The sequence below is a fragment of the Thamnophis elegans genome, chromosome 14 (genome assembly GCF_009769535.1).
Source record: "Thamnophis elegans isolate rThaEle1 chromosome 14, rThaEle1.pri, whole genome shotgun sequence".
Taxonomy (NCBI): domain Eukaryota; kingdom Metazoa; phylum Chordata; class Lepidosauria; order Squamata; family Colubridae; genus Thamnophis; species Thamnophis elegans.
The window spans coordinates 36,642,246-36,667,974 of NC_045554.1; the positions used below are offsets into that span (position 1 = coordinate 36,642,246).

The 25,729-nt window shown below is 44.2% G+C and overlaps 1 protein-coding gene across 1 annotated transcript; it reads left to right on the forward strand.

Annotated features, from left to right (window-relative positions):
• The first annotated feature begins 2,568 nt into the window (after positions 1–2,568).
• On the forward strand, positions 2,569–25,608 carry CENPT (centromere protein T). The gene is made up of 21 exons (XM_032230289.1): positions 2,569–2,678; positions 4,131–4,239; positions 6,075–6,168; positions 7,416–7,549; positions 9,474–9,507; positions 10,284–10,429; positions 11,162–11,671; positions 13,037–13,255; positions 15,668–15,898; positions 16,046–16,279; positions 16,449–16,682; positions 17,277–17,510; positions 17,673–17,885; positions 18,047–18,259; positions 18,421–18,633; positions 18,795–19,016; positions 19,755–19,976; positions 21,323–21,419; positions 23,918–24,082; positions 24,330–24,434; positions 24,953–25,608. The coding sequence occupies exons 1-21, from the start codon at positions 2,592–2,594 to the stop codon at positions 25,080–25,082; spliced, it is 3,846 nt and encodes a 1,281-aa protein (XP_032086180.1). The 5' UTR covers positions 2,569–2,591; the 3' UTR covers positions 25,083–25,608.
• The last annotated feature ends 121 nt before the right edge of the window (positions 25,609–25,729 follow it).

The following is a 25,729-nucleotide window of genomic DNA, read 5'->3' on the forward strand; positions in this document are numbered from 1 at the left end:
AATGCCAAGCAGATTGTTTTAAATAAAAGACAATGTTGCTTGTGACATGTGTTGTTCTCTCATATTGCTACATCACTTAGAAACAGTATCTGAGCTTCATTTTCCTGGATTTCTCAAGTTCTAAATGAGAAGAAAAAAATACCTTTAATTTCTTTTATAAATATAACATCACTAGAAAGTAGCATGGGTACCTTTCTTCTCCAATGAAATGTCCCTGAGGTGCTTTTTCCAAAAGGCAATTAATTGGACTCTCTTGGGGTTCTTTTTCTTTGAAAACATTTCGCTTCTCAACCAAGAAGCTTCTTCAGTTCAAAGCAAATATTTTAATATTGCGAAGCTTTTCCAAGAAAAAAACATTAATTCGCTTTTACTGCTTTTTGTAACATTTAGTTTAATAACTTCACCAGATCTTCTCAGCATCATTACTATTCAATGTCTGTAGAATCCTGGTGAGTTTTGTCTTTGTTTCTTTGAGCCAGTGTTGACTTCTGGTGATTGCCTAAATAGATCTCTGCAGGTTTTTGACAAAATTTTGGAATAGTTTGCCATTGCCTGTTTCTTAAGGCTGAGAGATAGTAATTGGCCCAAGGACACCCAACCTAAAGCAGAGCCTAGTGCTTAATCACTTCATCACACTGGCACTCTAGATAATTTAATGCCCTCTAAAAACCACTTCCATTACTACTTAATGATCTTGAAGAATGATTACCTACAATTGTCATGACATTCTCCAGTTATTACTCAGTGGCTCCCCCCCCCCCAGTATTCAATATTTCTATCTAGTAAGCATTTAATTAACTAGATTTTAACTCAGACATTAACCAGGTTTATCTCAAAAGCAGCAATATATAAATACTCAATGATAAACAAAAAATACAGACTTTATTTACAAGTATAAAGGTATGGCACTGAGTATCTTCACTCAGCAAAATAATTCACTAAGTACTTTGCTCATTCCATTATCAATCCCCAGCCATTTCAAAACAGTCCTGTTTTTAAAAAGTTTTTATAAAAAAATCAAGAGTTCAGATCCTGTATTTGATGGGAAGGCATTCCAAAGAAGGAGAGTTCCACCAGAGAATGCTTGCCTTCAAGTTCTGTCCTGTCTCCGATTGCACTGCTGACTTAAATAATGCAGAATGATTGCTGTTGCCTTTGATAGGCCACAGCCTATCGTATTTATTTTGTATTCATTTTGTATCTATTTAGCCCAATATTGCATTAGTTGGGCTAAATAGATCAGAACCCGAGTTAATAAACAATAAGCTACCAGATCTCTATAGTTTCTGGTCCATTACCAAGTTGTCTGATTCAAAAGTGGCATATTAAGCCACTATTTAGTTTGTTTTGAGTTAGCATATTCTGTGAACCCAGCCTCCCAGCTAGCTTTCCACAATATGCTGCCCTCCTAATAGGTTGGACTGGAACACCCATATTTCTAGCTAGCATAGCCGTGTTTGGAGCCGATAGGTCCCTTTATTTGCTGTGGAGTGTACTGTAGGAAGTTATCACCCAGCCCTCTCCCAGAAAAATGAAATATCCTAGGAAATATTGAAAAGGCAGAATATTTCTCTGGATGTGAAAAGAAAGAAACATGTTTTAAAAGACAGAATAGCTGCCTGTAGCTTCCTGCCCATCCCAACTTTGTTAATGGGCCATTAAGAAGGCCAAGCTAGTCCCTTTACATAATAAAGACTTCTCCACTGCAGCTCCAGGGGGATGGGAGTAAAAGCATGATAATATTGGCCCTTTACTCAACTGACCACATGGCATCTGAGAATTCAACCAACCTGGATTAGGCCTAGAGAGTTGCCCCTGCATGGCCCCATGTGAGTCCGACAACCAATCAGAATACATTTCTTACACAGGAACAGGAAACATAGAGGTGGGGCTGAACAGGTTATAAAAAGCCTAGCAAGTCCCTTCCTCAGCCCTTCTCTTCTTCTCCACCAACATTGAAGCATGTCAAGCACCTTTTCTGTTCAGGGCTCAAGCCATGTGGCCCTATCCAACAATAAATCATCTTTCCAAGCAGCCTCCATGTCTCCAGTGTCTTTTTCCCCACTTGGAGCTGAACCCAGAAGGACATTTCTTTCATCAGTACAAAATTATTTGTCCAGCTAGACAAGGATGCAGTTGGCAGCTGTAAAAGACAACTGGGACGCCGAATCTTTTCAAGATTGCACAGAAGAGGAAGTCACTGCAGGATGGTTGGATGCTATATTTCACTCTTATTTAAAAAAAAAAATGATGTAAGCCACACCGAGGCCTTCAAAAGCCCCTTTTCCGCTTATCCCAGATATGGGACAACAGCCTTCCCTAACTCTATCCCACCCAAAGAGTCAAATCCTCACGCTTTCGTGGGGAATGATAGGAATGGAGACCAACCCACGTTCAACGTTTCCGGGCGGGCCCTATCAGGAACTCCATCTCCCACCGGTCAATGCGAGGCAGGAAAAGGTGGAGCGTTCTCGCGAGACTTGCTCAGGGGCGGTGCTTACTTGAATCCCGACGCGGGAGAGGACTTTGCGGAGCGCTCGCAGGCTCTTTGCTGCCTCCTCGTAACGGTCTCGGCGGGCGGCGGCCGAGCCATGGCCACCCGGAGGAGCCTGCGAGGACAGTGGCCGGAGGAGGACCCGCAAGGTCGCAGGAGGTCGCTGCGGTTGGCTAGGCAAAAGGTGCGCGGAGTAGAAGGCTTGGGTGGCGGCATTCCCTCCTTTCCGCAGCCCTAAGCAAATTTTTTTCAATCTGGGGTGACTCCAATTCCCATCCTCCCCAGCCCTCCTCCCGCTCTCACCTGTGTTGGACTACCTTTCCCAATGTGGCTCTGCTTGCGAGACTCTGATCCCCTAAGCAACCTTCTTTCAATCTGGGGGAGGGGGGGAGGACTCCAATTCCCATCCTCCCCAGCCCTCTTCCCTCTTCCACCTGTGTGGGACTACTTTTCCCAATGTGGCTCTGCTTGTGAGACTCAGATCCTCCAGAAGGATTATATCTGCTGTGACCATCTTTTCTTGGAAAAAAAAACCGAAAGTCCAGCCTGAAAAAGGGACAAATCTGTTTAAAAAAAAAAGCTCATAAGGACTGAAACTACCCGAAATAATGTTTACAGCTTTGCTTTGCAAAGGAACGTTCAAGAGCAAAAGCAAGAAAAAACAATAAATCTAATGACAGGTTTTTTTTTGAAATAAAGGACTATCCTTTACAATAGAGGTCACTGCAATTGTGGTGAGCCCTTCTCCAACTGAAATGCAGGAATAAACCTCCCCATCCATCCAAGCAAGATTGAAAACCTGAGATTTGCCTATTTATGGACAACAGTTTCCTTGGATAATTTCGCAGTAAAGACAGAAAACTTTTCCCCACCTTACTCCAGTGGTTTCTCCCTTGCACTTTCTTGAAAGTCTGTCAAGGAACAATAGACCTAGGCATAGTTGTTTAAGAGAAAACTCCAAAGCTTTCCTTTAGGGAAAATGACTTTCGTAAGGTACTAGATTAGGCTAAAATAATGTGCAGCCATTATTTTAGCATGTAGGGTGAAGAAAAAGAAACATATAACTATACGATGTATTGCATGGCTCTATATTACATCAGAGGGAAGTGGTGGCTCAGTGTATAAGACACTGAGCTTGTTGATCAGAAAGGTGGGCAGTTCAGTGGTTCGAATCCCTAGCACCGGGTAATGGAATGAGCTCCCATTACTTGGCCCAGCTTCTGCCAACCTAGCAGTTCGAAAGCATGTACAAATGCCAAGTAGAAAAATAGGGACTACCTTTGGTGGGAAGGAAACAATATTCCATGTACCTTTGGTGTTTAGTCATGCTGGCCACATGACCACGAAGACGTCTTCAGATAATGCTGGCTCTTCGGCTTGAAACGGAGATGAGCACCGCCCCCTAGAGTCAGGAACGACTAACACATATGTGCGGGGAAAACCTTTATATTATATGAAAATACCAATCGCCACAAAATATAGTCTTATTGAGCCTAATTTTTATGTAATAAGCAAAATAGGAGGTGATGTCCTTGCTTAATTGTATTTAAATTCTGAAATTCAATTACTAGAGTGCCTTGTTGCTACTTGTCTTTTACAATTGCAATTTGCCTTCTTTGGGCTGTTTTTACTTCAGGCTGAACCCTTTAATTATCAAAGATCCTTGGCTTATCAGGCACCTACCAACTCTGCACAGATGGATATTGCAACACCTCGAACCATTTTTAAGAAGGTCCTACAGACACGTAAGTGGAGGATTGGGGGAGAGCAATGTTTCAGGTCATGCTGCATTGGAGAAGTACAGAATCTCAGATAAAATAGAGTCATTGCTAATTGCAGGCTACTCACAACAACAAAGACTCAGAAACATAACAGCAGACATATAGCAAAAAACAAAATACTTCAGTAACGGTTTAAAAATGTGAATGAGCAGTCTGCTTTTGGAATGTTCACCATCTTGATGTGCACAGAATTTATTAGCTATAATATGTTCCACATCCAGAAGGATGGCTAGTAACCTCTTCCTCACCTAGGGTCAGTTGTACCTTTGTGTTGTACCAAATGAGAGGAAGAGTCTAGGATATTGTGTTCCAAAGGTGCTTTTTCAAAAGGCAACTGGACTTCCTTTGTTTTTCCCTTGAAGGCATTTTGCATCTCATCCAGGAAACTTTTTCAGTTCTGACTCCATTTCTTGGATGAGAAGAGACGTCATCAAGGAAAACAAAGTCCAGTTGCCTTTTGGAATTATTATGACCTGGATAACTGAGAATCTGCATAGACAGTCTAGGACCGTGATGACAAACCTATGGCATGTATTTAGATTTGTATGCCGCCCATTCCCTTGGGACTCTGGGCAGCTTACAGACAAGACAAAAAGAAACATATATTAAAAAATTTAAAATAAGGATACAAGTATTAAAATTTCACACCATGCATACTGTTAGAGTGGGGCTGGATACTAATCAACAGCCCCAGGCCTGCGGGAACAGCCAGGTCTTAGTGGCTTTACGGAAGGCTGGAAGAGTAGTAAGGGTCCGGATCTGTACGGGTAGATCGTTCCATAGGGCCGGAGCAGCTACAGAGAAGGCCCTCTCCCGGGGAGCCGCCAACCGACATTGACCGGCGGACGGCACCCGGAGGAGGCCCAATCTGTGTGATCTAATTGGTCGTTGGGAGGTAAATGGCAGGAGGCGGTCTCTCAGGTAGCCAGGTCCTAAACCATGTAGGGCTTTAAAAGTAACGACTAGCACCTTGAAACGCGTCCGGAGACCAATAGGGAGCCAGTGCAGTTCGCGGAGGATAGGTGTAACATGGGTGTATCTAGGTACACCCAATATCGCTCGCGGGGCTGCGTTCTGGACCAACTGCAGTCTTCGAACACTCTTCAGGGGCAGCCCCATGTAGAGCGCGTTACAGTAATCCAGTCTTGAGGATGTATTCCACAGATGGCACATGGAGCCATCAATGGGCACGCAAGCCGTCACCCAAGACAGCTCCATTGCACATGTGCGGGCGCACTTCCCACTTGCCAGCTGATTTTTGAGACTCTGTTGGGAGAGGCGTGCATGCGCAGGGTTGGGAGGGGTCACACGTACATGCTCAGGGAGTGGGGGGGGGATGCGGCACCCCGTTTTTGGTCCCAGGAGGCTTCAGGGAGGCCTGCTAGCACCGAAACGGTCATGTGTGCATGTGTGGGGGGAGCGCGGGGGGGTCGCATGCACAGGGGATGGGTCCCGTCAGAGAGAGCATTGCATTATGGGTGTCGACATGCGTGATTGCGCTCCCACATGCACTTTCGGGGCACAAGGGAAAAAAAGATTTGCCATCACTGGTCTAGGATACTATCCATCCATCACTGTAAGTTCAGTGCATTTCTGAAACCAATAGGATCCTCAAGTAAATAGAACAGTTTGCAACTTGAAGATTTAAAAATGAAAGGTTGAAAAAAATGTACGGTAGTGTTTAGGAGTAGAAAACTTCTTTGTTTTTAGGGCAGTGATATACTGTAGCTGTGGTTTTGAAGCACTTTTGAATTCAGCCCTTGCTGAAATAATGTTCCTTGTTTGTTTGTTTTTGACAGAACCAATTGTTTCCCCTCTTGTTTCTGAGAAACCTGATTCTCCAAAAACAGTTGATACAACTTTCCATTTTCCTGTGAAGTTTGATTCTTCCATGTAAGTGCTTCCTTTGTGTTTGGCAGTTACTAAAATAAAGGCTACAAATCTTCAGCTATTTTGACTGTTGTGAATAACACACTTAGGATCATAATGTAAAATTGCAGCACTCAAAAGGCGAAAACTACGAAATCTTTGTTTCTCTGCAATGAACCTTAAGAGCCAAAACTCCAAACCAAGCCTTAAATAAAACTTATTTCTGTTTTTCTTGGAATCAGCCAAGAAATGGCTGATCCTGAAATGCATTCAAGCAAGGCATTAATAATCAATCTATTAATTGTGTTATTGACATTAAATTAATAAGTACATTTTATTGATTAATTTGTTAATACAAATATTGTGCTACTTTTAATGGTCTACGTTTGTGAGTTCTGGGAACGTATATTGCTAAAATCTCATTCCTTTTTTCTCCATGTAGTTGGCATCCATTGCATGAAAAGATTGCTGAACGCTGCATTAAGATGCAGTTCAACCTGTATGAATGTGTACATACAAGCTGCTAAATTAAATTCAAATACTTATGCAGTATGTGGACTTACTTATTGGGAGTTATGTGCCATTCCTGAATAATAACTGCTCCTTTTGGCCCTCATTGAATAATCTATTTTCCCTATTTCCTAACAAAGGGGAGTATTGCTGTAGCTATGTCCGTTTTGTTCAGCATTGATTAAAAATGGGAATGACCATATTGATGTACAGTATATATATTTTGAGTTGACCTAAAATTGCTTAAGGTTTTGGGTTAAGCCAGGGGTCAACAACCTTAAACACTCAAAGAGCCACAAAGGTCCTAACCGGAAGCTCCCCTTTTAATTCTGGAGCCAACTGGAAGTCTGGTTCCCCCACCATAGAGTCTCCTCCTAGCACGGCGTCCTTTTTCCTCTACCTGTCCTAACCAAAAACCCTATCAATTGTGGAGCTGACCAGAAAACCATGGAGTCTCCTCCTAGCGCGGCATCCTTTTTCCTCTACCTGTCCTAACCAAAAGCCCTATCAATTGTGGAGCTGATCAGAAAACCATAGAGTCTCCTGGCGCGCTGTGCTTTCCCCCGCCTCCCAACCGGAAGCTCCTCTCAAAATTGTGGTGCCAACACGTGACAGGGAGCCAGAGCAGAGGGATGAAAGAGCCACATGCGGCTCCAGAGTCGTGTGTTGCTGACCCCTGGTTTAAGCACTATGGAGGCTTGTCCTTCGAGAACAGTATTCTGCTACTGGTAGCTCTGAAGATCTGTTTTGTTGATCTTTAGCAATCTAGAAGTCAGCCTGTCGGACTCCATTCAGAGAGAGAAGCCTAGGATTTCACGGCATCCAACGAGATCGAAAAAGGTCCGTCTCTCTGAATTTGAAAGGGGTCTGAACAACCATCTTCAGTCCAACACAGGTAAATGTGGCCTTTGGAGGCGACGCTAACAAAATTTTGAATGCTTTTTTTAAAAAAATGTTTTACTCCAAGAAATAAGGATAATAGTTGACTGTATGTTTTGACATCCTACAAGTCCAGTTAAAGCAGGGGTCACCAAACTTTCGAACCTCAGGGAGTAAATTCATAATTTTAAATCCCGCAGACCACTGATACGAATCCAGAGCACTGCTTGCTGAAGTGCCTGGACTCCCAGTGATGGGATGGGGTCCTTCAGGCACGTAGCTTGGTCTCCTGTTTCTGCAAACTTAAACATTCAAAGAGCCATTTGGACCCGTTTCCCACAGGAAACAAAACACCAGAATCTCTTTTTTCTCTTTCTTTCCCTCTCTTCTCTCTTTCTTTTCTCTGTCATCTCTCTCTTCCTCTCTCTCATCTCTTTATCTCTCTCTCTCATCTCTCTCTCCCTCATCTCTGTCTCTCTCTCCTCACGGGCCAGCCAGTGTCTTGGGGCGGGGAGGAAGTTGCACATCATGCAGCACCAACAAGAGCCTGCGACATCCAGCAAGCGATGACACTTCACTCCTGCTCTGGAATATGGAGTGAATCTCCATCCCCTGCCCTTCCTTTTTCAGGCCAGGCGAGGAGGGAGGGCAAGGGCCGGGCCAGCCAGTGGTGAGTTCAGCCAACAGGAAGCCACAGGAAGGGGACGAAAGAGCCACGGATTTCCAACACCTCTTCTTTCGGTTTGACTGCGGTGCAAAACTCACACCCCTTGCCACAACAGCACCATTACCCCGCTCTGGCCAGCGAGGGCTGCGCTACTCCTTGCACGTTGCACCTCCTGCAAAGTTGCAAGTTGCATGTACCTCCCTCTATGGCGGAGATTTCCAGCCCCACCACAAGCTGTCTGGCCGGTCCCATATTTTAGAGCTCTAGTCACAGGGCTGGCCCATTGGTCTCCCGGAGCAGCTCCTCCAACCTGGTGCGCCGTGGACCACCAAAACTTTCTCACGGACCACCAGTGGTCCACGGACCAATGGTTGGTGACCTCTGAGGTATTAAGAAAATTACCTAAGGATTTGTTAGCCTGGATCACAGCACTCTTCTTTATGGAGATCAGATAATGGTCAGAAGAAATAAGAGACAGCGAATGCATTCTGTAGAAGAGGACATGCCTAGCCTGTGAAATCGGCTAAGTAGTCAACATATTTATTATTGTACATCCTCCTGAGAATCAGTATTCCTATGTTTAATTTCTCGATAATTGAATTGAATTGAATTTATTATATTTCTATGCCGCCCTTTTCCCCGAAGGGGACTCAGGGCGGCTCACAACCCAAGTCCGGGGGGGGGGGGGTACAAATAAGGAAAAAAAGCACGAACAAAACAATACCACAATTTAAAAACACACAGCAACCATACCATTCGAGGGGGGACAAAAGCTCATTAGCCCCAGGCCTGTCGGAACAGCCAGGTTTTAAGGGCTTTGCGGAAGGCCTGGAGGGTGGTGAGGGTTCGAAAATCCACGGGGAGCTCGTTCCAGAGGGCCGGAGCAGCCACAGAGAAGGCCCTCCTCCGGGTGGTCGCCAGTCGGCATTGGCCAGTGGATGGAATTCGGAGGAGGCCTAATCTGTGGGATCTAATCGGTCTATTGGAGGTAATGCTGAAGACCTGTCAAATGACACGCTGCACTGACATTGCTCAGATTAAAGCAGATCCAAGCTATTCGTAAGTGCCCTAAAGCAGAACAGGGAAGTGAAATTAATACAATTAATACAAATCCTAGGCATGGCAATAAATAGAATAAATTATTTATCCTGCTTTGGACAGCAATATCAGCAACTTCTAATGAATAGCTCTGCTTATGCAATAATTAGTATTTAAGTAGTAAGACTTCCACATATAAACAGCCCCTCTAATATATCTTAATCTCTCTTTGCAGCTCAAGACATGCTGGACCATACATCTTTGACAAAGTAGGTTACAATTCTGTTTTGTGGTTGTGCTCAAGCTATTGTTTCCTTTGCCTCTAGATCAGTTGTGGCGAATCTTTCTTACGGCGCGCCAAAATTGCATGCGCACGCACTATCGTGTGTGTGCCCACTCAACCCTCCCCCTGCACGTGCTACCCCCCCGTGCATGTATGCGCAACCCCTTCCCATGCTCCGGAGGCTTTCCTAAAGCCTGGGGAGGGTGAAAATGGCCTCCCCGGAGGCCCCCCGGAAACTGATCGGTTCCAGACTTTCGGTTGGGCTGTTGGGGCCATTTTCCGTCCTTCCCAGGCTTCAAGTAAGCCTCTGGAGCCTGGGGAGGGCAAAAAAAGGCCCCAGCGGGCCAACCAGAAGTTTGTTCGATCTCTTTTCGGGTCTCTGCAGCCCGTGTTGTTTAATCAAAATGCAGTTAAAACACTATACAAGACATCGAGAAGCATAAGCATAATATAACAGGAACAGCTAGAGATAAATCCTAGAGAGGCAGGAAATGCATCACTGAACAATGGAGATGAATGCTAGAGAGGAATAAAGTTGCATACAAGGCAGAAATAACATTGGTAACAGCATGCACCTGGGGGAGGGGGAGCGCACCTGGTTTTTGGTTTCAGGGAAGCCTGCTAGGTCCAAAAAGGGGTGGGAGGGTCACATGTGCATATGTGGGGGACATGCACATTGTTTTATGGGTGTCCCGTTTTCCGTTTGCACCACGCGAGGACAAAAGGGTTAGCTATCACTCCTATATGCTGTTCTGTTCTCAGGTCTCTTCAGATCTCTTTTACAACCCCAGCACCACTGAACTCCGCTGGGAGAAAAGGCTTGATCCGTCGTCCCAAAAACTACCGAGGAGTTAATGTGAAGGATTTTGAAGGGGGCCTTGAACAAGACTTGCTGCAGATCAAAGACTGTGAGTCTGATTTGGGGTATTTTTTTCCCCTGGTGTGTTTGTTAGAGAGAGCAACCTGGTAACTAACCTGGTCAGAATGGGTTATGATCTGTTCTGGAGACAGAATCAACGGAAAACGGGGTGGTGTCGAGAAGCGAAAATGAAGTCAAAGTGTTGTGGCCTGTCGGCCACTGCCCCCCTCCCCCCCAGTAGCCGAATCCAAGGAGGAGGAGGTAGCGTGGGAGTCAGGGTGAGCATCAAGGCAACCTGAGAGCTCTGAGGGGGAAGAGGGAATGGAGCTGGCAGAGATAGAGGTAGAGACAGAACCTGGGCTGCCCATCAGTCCTCAGATGGAGAATCAACAGCCCCCAGGTCTGGAGGTGGCTGATGAGGAAGAGGAGGAACAACTGCGTGATGCATGGATGTGCAGAAGGCAGAGAAGAGAGGAGAGCAGTGGAAATCAATGTGCTGGTCCTTGGGACGGAAGATCCATTGCTGCTAGCGAAGCCCCACTCTAGTTCTGGGGATAAAGGGCAGAGGGCAGAGATGAATAGATGTGGCAGACAATTATTTATTTTCTGGCTGGACTTGTTAGCCTGCGGTGAAAGAAACTTCTTGCCGGTGTGACTGGCACACCTAATAAAGGAATCTTTTGAATTAACTTCAGAAGTTTTGCCGAGTTTGGGGAACTGGGCCAGAACACAAAGTTATATTTCCATCTGAAGGGATAACTTTTGTTTCAATTGTTGCCAGCGGCAGGAAACAACCCCGAAGACCAGAAAACTACAACGTTCCAATCAAACAACACAGAGGCTCTTTCGGTAGAGACAGAACTCTTTCTCCCACCTCATTCCGATCAGGAGAATGAGATGGAGTCATCTAATGTCCTACCAGAACCGGATTTGGCAAGTAAACCTTTAGGTCGTAGGAGTGCGCCATCTCTGAGCCAAACACAGGACAAAATATCTGACATGGAAGTTGAAAAAGTGGCTGAAAGCATCCCCCCGCAAATCTTGGAACCGGAAAGTGAACCAGAAACTGAATCCATGGAAAAGGATGAGGGTTACCCAGAAGAAAGCCCACAGGATGCAGGAAAAGGATTGAGACCCAGTCTGGGAAAGGAGAAGTTAAGTCCAGGCCCCGAAGATGCCGGCAGCATAAAAAACGTTTCCCAGAAAGGAAGATTCACGCCTCAAAAGCAACAGCAAAAGCATTTTGAAGGAAACAGTCCTGACGAGGAACTCCTCACTCCCACAGAGACTGGTATGTTCATTGTTGGGGCTTGAGGAACAAAAAAAACCCCCTTCATATATCATCTATGCTGGGGGTCCCCAACCCCCAGGATGTGGCCCGCTACTGGACCATGAGCCATTTGAAACCGGGCTGTAGAAGCGGCGGGTGAGCGTCCAGGGGCACGTGGCATCCCCACTTATATGAGCAGTGGGCAAGCTCATGCTCACATGATCCATTTGCTTGAGTGTACAAATGGAGCTGTGAGCGTGCGCACTTATAGGATAAAATAGAATAGCAATAGCAGTTAGACTTATATACCGCTTCATAGGGCTTTCAGCCCTCTCTAAGCGGTTTACAGAGTCAGCATATTGCCCCCAACAACAATCCGGGTCCTCATTTTACCCACCTCGGAAGGATGGAAGGCTGAGTCAACCCTGAGCCGGTGAGATTTGAACAGCCGAACTGCAGAACTGTAGTAGCCTGCAGTGCTGCATTTAACTACTGCGCCACCTGGGCTCTATAGAGGAGTGGGGAGAGGAAAGGAAAGGAATACAGAATAGAATGGGAATAGAACAGAACAGAATAGAGTAGAGTAGAATTCTTTATTGTCCAAGTGTGATTGGACACGTCTTTGGTGCATAAGCTCTCAGTCTACATGAAGAAAAAATAAAATAGAATACATTCATCAATCAAAAGATACAACATTTAGTGATAGTCTTAGGTTACTAATAAGCAATCAAATCATACTAGGAAACAAATAAAACAATATAAATTGTAAAGCTATAAGCAACAGGGTTATAGTCATAAGTGGGAACAGATAGGTACTAGGAAGGATGAGAATATTTTATAATTTTCTTAGTAAATTATATTTTATAGTAAATTAAATTATTATTTTATAATTTACTAATATAACCATCCCCTCTCGCCCTGCCCCTGCCACCCATCAGCAAACCCGGAAGGGTTGGGAACTCTGATCTATGTTTGGCAATTATTTTTCTCTCCACATCGGTAGATGGCTTAGAAGCTTCCGTCAATGAAGATTCTCGGTCATCCAAGGTGCTTTTTCAAAAGGCAGCTAGACTTTTGATTTTCCTTGACGACATTTCGCTTCTTATTCAAGACGTTTCTTTGGTTCTCAGACAGAACTGAAGAAGCTTTTTGGGTGAGAAGCAAAATGTCTTCAAGGAAAAACAAAGTCCAGTTGCCTTTTGAATAAAGCTCCAGCGGGACTTGGAAGCTACTCTTGCTTCTCCAAAAAATGTTAAAATGTGATGGTTCCTTGAGTGCATCCAGAATAAGCTTAGGGACTAGCATAACCTTCAAAAATACCTTTCAGTATTATTTTTTTGTGTGTCTGAACATTTGTGACTGTTTCTTAATTTTTGCAAAATCTAGGCCCGGATGCAAGAAGACCATCCACACAAACAGATGCTCATCACCTAAGAGCATCTCAAAGAAATTTCTCAACTTGGTTGAGTAGAAAAATTGTCCGGCGTTCAGTGAATGAGATGGTGGCACAAATCACCAAGGAGCTAGAGAACATCATCCCAGCAGTTGCAGGACAGGGTATGGCCAAGGTGGACTCGGAGGAAGATTCTTCTCTTCGGGAAATAAGTAAGTGTAAGTGGTTGCCAATAGATCAGGTGTCTTGGCAACTTTAAGACTTGTGGACTTTAACTCCCAGAGTTCCTCAGCCAGCTTTGCTTTAAGCTTTGCTGGCTGAGGAACTCTGGGAGTTGAAGTCCACAAGTCTTAAAGTTGCCAAAGTTGGAGACTCTTGCGATAGTTGTGTGGAAGCCTTTGCGAGAATTATGTGAAGAAGTGCTCTGAATGGAGATATGTTGTCCTCTACCACTCTGGCCCTCGCTCTGGAATAATTGCCTTGAAACATGTCCTGCCTCCATATAATTAATTAGGCGCCTCCACTTCATTTTATCGTGTATAAAAACGCAGGTTCAGTTCCCCTCATCTCCAGTTAGAACAGGGAAAGGATCCTGTTTCAGTCACAGATTATTGACTCTCGGGATCTGTAGATAATATTGAGATCTTCGAAGCTTGAACTAAGCTATATAATCATTTGGTTTTGGTTTAATGTAGTTTGTGAATCCAGTCTTTTCTCTCTCTCTTTTTTGGTGTGATTTCCAGAGCAACTCTAAGTAAAGCTGCTGAAAATTGCCTTTGTTTTGTGATTTTGAGGATAGGAAATACCCCCAAATGTTCATCTAAGCCTTGAAATAAACATGGATTTTTTTTTTTAAAGAACCTCACTCCTTCCAACAAGAAAAAAAGATTTAAAACTCACACCAAACGACATGCTTATATCCACTCTCTCTCTGGGCTTTTGCAGTTATAGTCAGCATTGGCTGATCCGGAAATCACTGGATTAGGAGGGCTTTCCTTAGGTTTCCAGAGATTTGCAAACATCTCTGGGACCACTGGAGTTCCCCCCACCTCACTGTCTCTTCGGGACAGCTTAGATTCAAAACGAATCGTCCAAATAACCCGGTATAGATGGTCTCTCAGGAGCAGCCTGAAAGTCCGTCTTCTCACAGCTAAGCCGTATAGTTTTATTGAGGTTAATGAAGACATAACTTAGAGAACTCAGGAGAAATGATCAGCATCTGGCAATATCTCAAGAACAGAATATTAGAGTTGGAAGGGACCTTGGAGGTCTTCTGGTCCAACCCTCTGCTCAGGCAGAAAGCCCTATACCACTTCAGACAAATGGTTGTCCAATCTCTTCTTTAAAACTTCTTAAACATAACAATTCCCAGTGTTGGAGCATTCATCACTTCTGGAGGCAAGTTGTTCCACGGATTAATTGTTCTCCCTAGTTCTAGGTGGCTTCTCTCCTTGACTAGTTTCCATCCATTGCTTCTTATCCCACCTACGGGTGCTTTAGAGCAGTGTTTCTCAACCTTGGCAACTTGAAGATGTCTGGACTTCAACTCCCAGAATTCCCCAGCCAGCATTCGCTGGCTGGGGAATTCTGGGAGTTGAAGTCCAGACATCTTCAAGTAGCCAAGGTTGAGAAACACTGCTTTAGAGAACAGGTTGATTCCCTCTTTTTTGTGGCAACCCCTGAGAGATTGGAAGACTGCCTTCATGTCACCTGTAGTCTGGTTTTTTCCATTAAACTAGACATACCCAATTCCAGCAACCATTCTTATTTATAAGTTTTAGCCTAACACCTGATATGGGTGAGTTGAGCACAAAAGCTAAAGAAGCAAAAGCTCCTGGCTCTGTTCTACCAGATGGTACTTTGAGATGAACCTTTACGTGATCCGTCAAAACCACGTTCCACAAAAGCGTGGTCGACGAAATCGCGTATGTGACGTCATCACAACGCGACGAAAAAGATCGAAAAATTGAAATAAAAGTTAAATTACAGCAAGCCGATTCACATAAAGGTAAGCGTTAGGTTAAGGGTTAGGGTTAGGGTTAGGTTGAGGGTTAGGGTTAGGTTTAGAGCGTTAGCGTTACGTTTAGCGTTAGGTTAAGGGTTAGCGTTAGGTTTTTCGTTAGGTTAAGGGTTATGTTTAGGGTTAGGTTTAGGGTTAGGTTAAGGTTTAGGGTTAGGTTTAGGGTTAGGTTAAGGGTTAGGTTTAGGGTTAGGTTTAGGGTTAGGTTTAGGGTTAGGTTTAGGGTTAGGTTAAGGGTTAGGTTAAGGGTTAGGTTTAGGGTTAGGTTTAGGGTTAGGTTAAGGGTTACGTTTAGGGTTAGGTTTAGGGTTAGGTTTGGGGGGGTTAGGGTAAGGTTTTCGCTTTATTTTTACATTTTTCGATCTTTTCCGTCGCGCTATGATGACGTCACATACGCGCTTTCGTCGACCGCGATTTTGTCGTCCGCGGTTTTGTGGTGGAACCGAACCTTTACATATGAATAAAGAGGAAAGGTGGAATGTTTGGGAGGAAGGATCTCAAAGCAGTAACAGACTCAGTGACACATACCAACAGCCTGTGTTTCCAAAAGAAGCTGTTGGTGGAATGTGCGATCTTTCTCTTTTCTAACTTTTTTTCTCTTTAGCTGTTGACATCTCTCAAAGTCCTAGAGTGGCAACTTCAAGTGGAAGTGCAAGGGGAAAGACTCCCAAGAAGCTGGAGAAGACCCCCTTTAAGGGAATGAGAGATAGAACAAATCCACAAACCGGTGATAGAAACAGATCAAAAGAAATGAAGAATGTGGAAACTGAACACATTCTGGATTTTGAAGCCAAAGACAACCCAGAAGTTGAGATGTCAGAATCTGAGGACATTGGTGAGTATAACCGCCCATCTCACATAAAACTGACTCTGGAGAGGAAGTTGCTGATAACTTTCAGTCCTTTAGTAACTTTCGGATTATCTATGAAAGAGATGGAAGATCTTTCTCTTTTGTTTGTTTTTCTTCCTTTTTTCTCTTTAGCTGTTGAGATCTCTCAAAGTCCTAGAGTGGCAACTCCAGGTAGACGCGCAAGTGGAAAGACCCCAAAGACGCTGGAGAGAACCTCCTTTAAGGCAATGAGAGATAGAACAAATCCACAAACAGGTGATAGAAACAGAACAAAAGAAATGAGGAATGTGGCAACTGAACAGATTCTGCAGTTTGAAGCCAAAGGCAACCCGGAAGTGGAGGAGATGTTAGAATTTGAGGATGTTGGTGAGTTAATTTACTTAATTGTATTTATATAACCGCCCATCTTACATAAAACTGACTCTGCAGAGCAAGACACTGATAACTTTCAGTCCTTTAGTAACTTTGGGATTATATGCGAAGGAGATGGAAGATCTTTCTCTTTTGTTTTTTTTTCTTCCTTTTTTCTCTTAAGCTAATGAGAACTCTCAAAGTCCTAGAGTGGCAACTCCAAGCAGACGCGCAAGTGGAAAGACCCCAAAGACGCTGGAGAGGACCCCCTTCAAGGCAATGAGAGATAGAACAAATCCACAAACAGGTGATAGAAACAGAACAAAAGAAATGAGGAATGTGGCAACTGAACAGATTCTGCAGTTTGAAGCCAAAGGTAACCCAGAAGTGGAGGAGATGTCAGAATTTGAGGATGTTGGTGAGTTAATTTACTTAATCATATTTATATAACTGTCAGGTGCTGCTTCATTTAATAATCAGGAAAGAAACCACTCAACTCCATTTGTTTGAAATTAAGTGTACTTTTACTAATTACAAACGAATAGTAGCAAAGCAAAGCTGAATCTGGTTAATTGGGCACGAAAGCAATGAATATCATGTATAGGTCAATCTCCTCCCCTTGGCACCCCAGTCCATAGTCCAATTATAATTCACCCAACTGTCAGGTGGGAGATAACTTCAAAAAATATCATCAGGGTGGAATGCTGGACAGTTAACCTTGGCGGGAAACTCCCTCCACATGCGCAATGAGATGGTCAGGACAGCTTGTAGAATATTCCTCCAGCACATAATGATTCCCCTCCCTAATACCATGCCCCCCCTCCCCGTTTCAATGGCAGCCAAAACAGCAGCAAGGCAGAGGCTGACAATAACTGCCCATCTTACATAAAACTGACTCTACAGAGCAAGACAATGATAACTTTCAGTCCTTTAGTAACTTTTGGATTATATGTGAAGGAGATGGAAGATCTTTCTCTTTTCTTTTCTTTTTTTCTTCCTTTTTTCTCTTAAGCTATTGAGATCACTCAAAGTCCTAGAGTGGCAACTCCAAATAGATGCGCAAGTAGAAAAACTCCCAAGACGCTGGAGGGAACCTCCTTTAAGGCAATGAGAGATAGAACAAATCCACAAACGGGTGATAGAAACAGGTCAAAAGAAATGAAGAATGCGGAAACTGAACAAATTTTGGAGTTTGAAGACAAAGACAAACCAGAAGTTGAGGGGATGTCAGAATCCGAGGACTTTGGTGAGCTAATTTACTTGGTTAATCATATTTATATAACCGCCCATCTCACATAATACTGACTCTGGAGAGCTGATAAGTTTCAATCTGTTAGTAACTTTTGGGTTATCTGTGAAGGAGATGGAAGATCTTTCTTTTTTTTTTTCCTTCCTTTTTTCTCTTTAGCTAATGAGATCTCTCAAAGTCCTAGAGTGGCAACTCCAAGTAGACGCGCAAGTGGAAAGACTCCAAAGACGCTGGACAGGACCTCCTTTAAGGCAATGAGAGATAGAACACATCCACGAACAGGTGATAGAAAAAAAATGAGGAAAGAACAGATTCTGCAGTTTGAAGCTGAGGACAACCTAGAAGTCGAGGGGTTAGAATCTGAAAACGTTGGTGAGTTAATTTACTCAATCATATTTATATAATTGCCCACCTTACATAAAACTGACTCTGCAGAGCAAGACAATGATAACTTTCAGTCCGTTAGTAACTTTCAAATTATCTGTGAAGGAGATGAAAGATCTTTTTTCCCCCTTCCTTTTTTTTCTCTTTAGCTAATGAGATCTCTCAAAGTCCTAGAGTGGCAACTCCAAGTAGACGCGCAAGTGGAAAGACTCCAAAGACGCTGGACAGGACCTCCTTTAAGGCAATGAGAGATAGAACACATCCACGAACAGGTGATAGAAAAAAAATGAGGAAAGAACAGATTCTGCAGTTTGAAGCTGAGGACAACCTAGAAGTCGAGGGGTTAGAATCTGAAAACGTTGGTGAGTTAATTTACTCAATCATATTTATATAATTGCCCACCTTACATAAAACTGACTCTGCAGAGCAAGACAATGATAACTTTCAGTCCGTTAGTAACTTTCAAATTATCTGTGAAGGAGATGGAAGATCTTTTTTCCCCCTTCCTTTTTTTTCTCTTTAGCTAATGAGATCTCTCAAAGTCCTAGAGTGGCAACTCCAAGTAGACGCGCAAGTGGAAAGACTCCAAAGACGCTGGACAGGACCTCCTTTAAGGCAATGAGAGATAGAACACATCCACGAACAGGTGATAGAAAAAAAATGAGGAATGAACAGATTCTGCAGTTTGAAGCTGAGGACAACCTAGAAGTCGAGGGGTTAGAATCTGAAAACGTTGGTGAGTTAATTTACTCAATCATATTTATATAATTGCCCACCTTACATAAAACTGACTCTGCAGAGCAAGACAATGATAACTTTCAGTCCGTTAGTAACTTTCAGATTATTTGTGAAGGAGATGGAAGATCTTTTTTCCCCCTTCCTTTTTTTTCTCTTTAGCTATTGAGATCTCTCAAAGTCCTAGAGTGGCAACTCCAAGTAGACGTGCAAGTAGAAAGACTCCCAAGACACTGGAGAGGACCCCCTTTAAGGCAATGAGAGATAAAACACATCCACAAACAAGTGATAGAAAAGAAAGGAGGAATGTGGAAACTGAACAGATTCTGCAGTTTGAAGCCGAAGACAACCTAGAAATCGAGATGTCAGAATCTGAGGACGTTGGTGAGTTAATTTACTTACTTAATTGTTCTGACCCCCTCCTCCATCCAGTAACGAATGTCGAGACAAGCTTAACTGGAATGTCACAGCACTTTATTAGTAAGAAACCAAAACCTTGGTGGCTGAAAGCCAAGCATAACAAACAGATAATAACCTTGGCAGCAACTCAGACTTCGACAGATAACAGCTTCTCCAGCGTTAGGAATGACGTCGAATCCTGCAAAACCAGGCTCCTCCCAGTCTCTTTAAATACTATCTTGAGAGGAGCCTAATTACAATCACCTGGGTCCAATTATCTTTAGTAACTGCGTAGCTGCTCTCTACGCTGATCTGCCTGGCGTTGCCAGGCATCCAGGATCAACTCCCTTGGCTCCTCCCCACTGCTCCAATGCATGACATCTGGATCACACTCCCTTGTCTCCTCCCCACTGGTCCAAGGCTCAGGCGCCTCCTGGTGGCCAACCAGCCTCTCTGTGCCCTGCTCGGAGTCAGAACCCTGTCCAGAATCCTCCACATCCTTCAGAGCCGACTCATAGGGCCCCTCGCTGTCGGAGTCTGGTGGCAGCTCCAATGGCTCCTGCTGGGCCACAACACTTAATATATACTTATATAACTCTCCATCTCACATAAAAGTGACTCTGGAGAGCAAGGCGCTGATAACTTTCAGTTCTTTAGTAACTTTCAGATTATCTGTGAAGGAGATGGAGGACCTTTCTTTATTTCTTCCTTTTTCCTCTTTAGCTAATGAGAACGCTCAAAGTCCTAGAGTGGCAACTCCACATAGACGCACAAGTGGAAAGACTCCCAAGACGCTGGACTCCTTTAAGGCAATGAGAGATAGAACAAATCCACAAACAGGTGATAGAAACAGAACAAAAGAAATGAGGAATGTGGAACAGATTTTGGAGTTTCAAACTGAAGACAGCCCAGAAGTTGAGGATATGTCAGAATCTGAGGACGTTGGTGAGCTGATTTATTTAACCATATTTGTATATAGCCACCCATGTCGCACAAAAGCGAGTCTGGATGGCGAGATGCTGATAGGTTGGAAGATCCCTATGCTAAAGCACAGCTGAAGCAAACTTGGTTTATTGGATGCATTTCAAAATGATTAAGGGTAGGGTTAGGGTTAGGGTGGCGCAGTGGTTAGAGTGCAGTACTGCAGGCTACTTCTGCTGACTGCCGGCTGCCTGCAATTTGGCAGATCAAATCTCACCAGGCTTAAGGTTGACTCAGCCTTCCATCCTTCCGAGGTGGGTAAAATGAGGACCAAAATTGTTGGGGGAAATAGGTTGACTCTGTAAACCACTTAGAGAGGGCTGTATAAGAACTATGAAGCAGTATATAAGTCTAAATGCTATTGCTATTAATGTAAGAAATTGACTCTGGAAGACCTCAGAGTCAATTTAGAAACTAATCTTACCTTGACTCAGTTCCCTATGTTGAGAACTTCATTCATTTACGGCTGTCATGGTTGGGCTTCAGAAAGTTTACTCTCCTCCCAAAGCATGGCTTCTTCCCAAATTATTCCTCACTTCATTTGGGTTTCTCCAGAAGGCTTCTTTCTTTCTAAATTTAATAAATCAAGTGATTTTAATTTGAATGCTGTAAAATCCAATCCTTTATTGATAATCCTTGACTTAGAACAGTTTGCCTGGTGGCTGTTTAGTGAAGTTAACAACAGTGACTTGTGACTATTGTTCACATCTGTTGTAACATCCCCCATGGTCATGGGATCAAAATTTGGACGCTCAGCAACTGGTTCATATTTATGACAGTCGCACTGTCCTGGGGTCATGTGATCCCCTTTTGCGACCTTCTGACAAGCAGTCAATGGGGGAAGCCGGATTCGCTTAACAACTCTGTTCCTGACTTAACAACAGGGATGATAAATTTCTAACAATGGCTCCATTTCTGGTCTTTTTCTGCTAGTATTTCTCATTAATCTTTTATAGATTAAAGTTGTCAGTATTTCAAAATGAGGGCAAATACTTGGTTTTGAATTGTTTCTTTCCCCCACCCCCCCCCAAGCCTTTTTCACATATTACATATACATAATACATGTTTCTTGCAGCATATAAACAACAGAAAGATCCTAGCAAAAGGGAAGAATCACAGACTACATGTGCTTTTAATATTCACGTTGCAATTGTCTGAATCAGTTGTATGAATGTATCCCCCTTTTCCTGCAAAAGCTTGTTTGAACTTAAGAAATATCATATCTTTATGCTCTACCCCAGAAGCCCCACCCCAGAAGCGTCATGTGTTTGGGGAAGTGATATGAGATGCTTTCTTTCATTCTCTCCCAGAACCAACTGCCAGAACACCAGCCTTTGTTCGCGCTAAAGCTTTTCACTGTACACCATTGCTATCCAGCCCACATATTTCAAAAGAGGTGGCTTCTAGGTATGTATGCGGTTGTAGGGATGGAATTTTAGCCCCCTGTTGTGGCCTGGTGGCCGCCAGCAAAACTAGCAACATAGTCGGAGAGTGAGGAGGTTGGGGAGGAACAGGGGCCAGTCCTGGGGACTGAGGGAAGCTTGGACGAGGGCTCTGCGTTGGAGGCAGAGAGGAAGCTAGACAGCGTGAGGCAGAGGAACAGCTAGAGCCTCTTCCCAGTGTGCTCATGTGCAGAGCTGCCAGAAGACAAGAACAACTAAGAAAACAGGGTCAACTTAGAGTAAAACCACGCCTTGGAGGTGATCGGCCCCTCCCATAGGACATAAAAGAGGAACGAACGGGGAGTGGGCTTTTGTAGGAAACCATTCATTCAATCACTTCAAGAGTGGAAAGTTCTGTTTGTGACTATAAGAGACTCTGTGCCAAGTTTTGCCTTGCCCTGCATTTGGAAACTAGTTATTTAGCAGCTCTCCAAGCGAGATAAGGTTCGTGTTGATAAACATTCCTCTGAAAGACTGTTTGCTAAAGCCTTGCGGACTGTGAACGAAAGGAATTCACAGTCGTGTAAATAAAAGGGGTTTTGCAGGGACCAAGACTCCGCTTCTTGCTTGTTAAGGAAACCTGGGTCAAAACAACCCCTAACCACTCTGTATTTAGCGGCACTCCTCAACTTACAACAGTTCATTTAGAGACCGTTCAAAATTACAACGGCTGAAAAAAGTGACATATGACCGTTTTTCACACTTACAGCCTTTGCGGCATCCCCATGGTCATGTGCTCAAAATTCAGACGCTTGGCAAGTGGTTCCAATTTTATGACGGTTGCAGCATCCCAGGGTCACGTGATTTCCCCTTTAGCGACCTTCTGACAAGCAAAGTCAATGGGGAAGCCAGATTCACTTCACAGCTGTGTGGCTAACGTAACAATTGCAGGGATCCGCTTCGCAGCCGTGGCAAGAAAAGTCGTAAAATGGGGCCAACTCACTTACCAGATGTTTCCCTTAGCAACAGAAATTTTGGGCTCTATTGTGGTTGTAACTGGAGGACTAAATGCCTAGGGAGATCCTCAGTCATCCCTGTCATGGTTCTTTTCAAAGAGGCAACTGGAAGTTCTGGTTTTTCTTTTGAAGACGTTTCGCTTCTCATCTACTCTTGTATTGCTTCTTAAATTTAAAACTTTAAACCCGTCTTGCGGTTTGAGGTGACTGAATGGCTTACAACAGTTTGAGCAAACCTTTTCAGCGCCGAGTGCCCAAACCAGAACGCACGTGTGCGCGCCAGAGTGCGGGAAACCTGAAGACCAACTGGCTGGTGTGCACACAAGCCTCCCAGCTATTCTTTGGGTTTCCGGCATGCGTATGCACACCAGCCAACTGGTCTTCGCGCGCACTGGACCCCTGGAGAACCTGAAGACCAGCTGTCCAGCGCATGCATGCCTGTTTTGGAATCATTTTTGGCTGGTTTTGGGTCATTTTCCAGGCCATTTTCAGGCCGGTTTGGAGGCATTTTCTTTTTGGGGCCAAAAACGCCCATTATGATCTAAAAATGGTCTGAAAAACAGACTGAAAATGATCTGAAAACTGCCCCAAAACAGCCGTTTTCAGTCCATTTTCCGGCGCTCCAGCACCCACGAAGACCAGCTGGCGACAGCGCACGTGCCCACAGAGAGAGCTCTGTTTGCCACCTCTGGCACATATGCCATGGGTTCGCCATCATGGGCTTACATTGCAATGGATGGTGAGGATAGACTAACACTTACTATTAAGGATAAAGACGACACTGAATATTTTTTGCCTTGGCTCACTCTTGACTGCCAGAGAAAAAGAACTCCAGCCTTCCGAGCCGAGGTGGTGCAGTGGTTAGGGTGCAGTACTGCAGGCCACTTCAGCTGACTGCTATCTGCAGTTCAGCGGTTCTAATCTCACCGGCTCAAGGTTGACTCAGCCTTCCATCCTTCCGAGGTGGGTGAAATGAGGACCCAGACTGTGGGGGCAATATGCTGACTCTGTAAACCACTTAGAGAGGGCTGAAAGCCCTATGAAGTGGCATATAAGTCTAACTGCTATTGCTATTACTATTCCGTGACTGGCATTTAGACCAGTGGTGAGATTCAAATTTTTTTTACTACTGGTTCTGTGGGCGTGGCTTGGTGGGCATGGCAGGAGAAGGTTATTGCAAAATCCCCATTTCCTCCCAATCAGTTGGGGCTCGGGAGGCAGAGAATAGATGGGGTGGGGCCAGCCAGAGGTGGTATTTGCCGATTCTCTGAACTACTCAAAGTTTCCGCTACCGGTTCCCCAGAACTGGTCAGAACCTGCTGAATTCCACCTCTGGTTCAGACCCAGTGCAACAGGGTTTAAGATGTGTGGACTTCCCAGATAGGTGATGCTGCCATGTGGAACTACCTGGGAGGTGGCTTTCTGTAACAGCTGGAGCTCCTGGGTTTCCTCTCCCTGCAGTAGACTCAAATTGCTTAGACATGTCTTTTTGATATTTTCCTTGGAGGACGCCAGTGAAACAGAATTTGGTTCAACGGGTTCCCAAGCCAGGTAAGAAAGCCCGCCAGGAAAAACGAGAGCCGTCCCTCCCCAGCAACTTGGTGAAAAAAATGTTCACCCACTACGTCAAGATGCCAGTAACCAAAGAGGCGTTGCAAGTTGTGGATAAGTGGTGAGTCATCCCAATCCCTTGTGGAGAAAAGAGGTTTGCCAATTATGCTGAGCTCGGAGAAAATCTTAAATCTCATTCTGTTGCCACGCCTGGGTTTTTTGCCAAGAAACAAATCTGCTCACGGGTATCTAATTGCGATCAGACGTTTGAGGTTTCTTGATGGGGGGGGGGGAGGCGGGGGTTGCATTGCAAGAAGGGAGCAATGCTGTAACTCTCCCAACTGACTTTAGGCTCCCATTTTTTCCAGTGTCAATATCTACTTCAAGCATCTGAGCAACGACCTGGAAGCCTACGTAAACCATGCTCGACGGAAGACAGCAGAGGCAGCTGATCTGGAGCTCCTCATGAGGCGGTAAGGTGGGGGGGTGAGGTTGCAAGATCAACCAAAAAAGATATCTCAGTGAAGGCTTCCCCACCATAATGCTCTTCAGATGTTTGAGAGCGAGAACTCCTGGCCATTACAGCTCTTCGGAATTCTGGCTATCATAATCACAATGTACCATATTTTTCAGAGTATAAGACCCTCCGAAGTATAAGACACGCCTAGCTCAATTTCCCGACAAGCGAACTCAATGAGGAAACCAGATTCACTTAACAACCACGTGACTTAACTTTTAACAACTGCAGGCATTTCAGTTAAAAATGTGATGGGAAAAGTCATAAAACGGGGCAAAACCCACTTAACAAATCTCAGCTCCATTATTGTTGTAATTCGAGGACTACCTATAGCTCAGGACAGTTGACAATGCCCAAACTGGAGGGACATGGGCTCTTGTTATAGGGTTGGTTGGAAAGAGGCGAGGACTATGCGATTCACAGGGGTGCTTCTTTGGGTCTTACTCTCTTGTGATCCCTTTCTCCGCAATCCAGGCAAGGACTGATAACAGACAAGATGCCTCTAAATGTGCTGGTCGAGCGACACTTACCTTTGGAGTACAGGAAGCTTCTAATTCCTATCGCCATCAGCGGGAACAAAGTGATCCCTCAGAATCTGAAGTGAGAAGCTTGGAGGCCCGAGGGCAGAACATTTCTGGTTTGGAAATAAGCAGTGGAAGGGAAAAGATCTCCTAAGGCTCTGGACTAGAACGGATGAAGATTTGTCCCTAAGACAAAATCATTTACACAGCATTTAATTTAATCGTGGCACCTTCTCAGAAACAAGCAATGCTGAATTGTACTTATTGTGTCTCAGTTACTGCGGTACAGGAGGAGCCTTGATTTTCTGTCTCTACCAGGGTTGCAAGTTATATTTTGTTAAAAAAAAAAATCTGTATTACTTTAGAATAAAACTGTTTTCTCTGTACTCTTGTTCTCAAGCAAGCGAAAACCTGTGGTCCTATGTCAATTTTACTAAACCTTTCTTTGTATTCTGAAGATATTAGAACTTTTTGTAATTTTAGGTATTTTTCTTCCATGTTTTAAGATTATAAATAAACATCCAAACCTAGGTAAATGCAGTTCTTAAGTAGAGATTAATAAATCAAACTATGGCAGTGTTTCTCAACCTTGGCAACTTGAAGATGTCTGGACTTCAACTCCCAGAATTCCCCAGCCAGCATTTGCTGGCTGGGGAATTCTGAAAGTTGAAGTCCAGACATCTTCAAGTTGCCAAGGTTGAGAAACACTGAACTACGGGGTCATCCAATA

Excerpts from the sequence above, each read along its gene's own strand:
- CENPT (XM_032230289.1), top strand. The coding sequence starts at position 2,592 with ATGGCCACCCGGAGGAGCCTGCGAGGACAGTGGCCGGAGGAGGACCCG. Across the intron at positions 17,511-17,672 it reads GTCAGAATCCGAGGACTTTG|CTAATGAGATCTCTCAAAGT; the intron begins GTGAGCTAATTT and ends TTTTCTCTTTAG. Across the intron at positions 21,420-23,917 it reads TCAAAAGAGGTGGCTTCTAG|GACGCCAGTGAAACAGAATT; the intron begins GTATGTATGCGG and ends TTTTCCTTGGAG.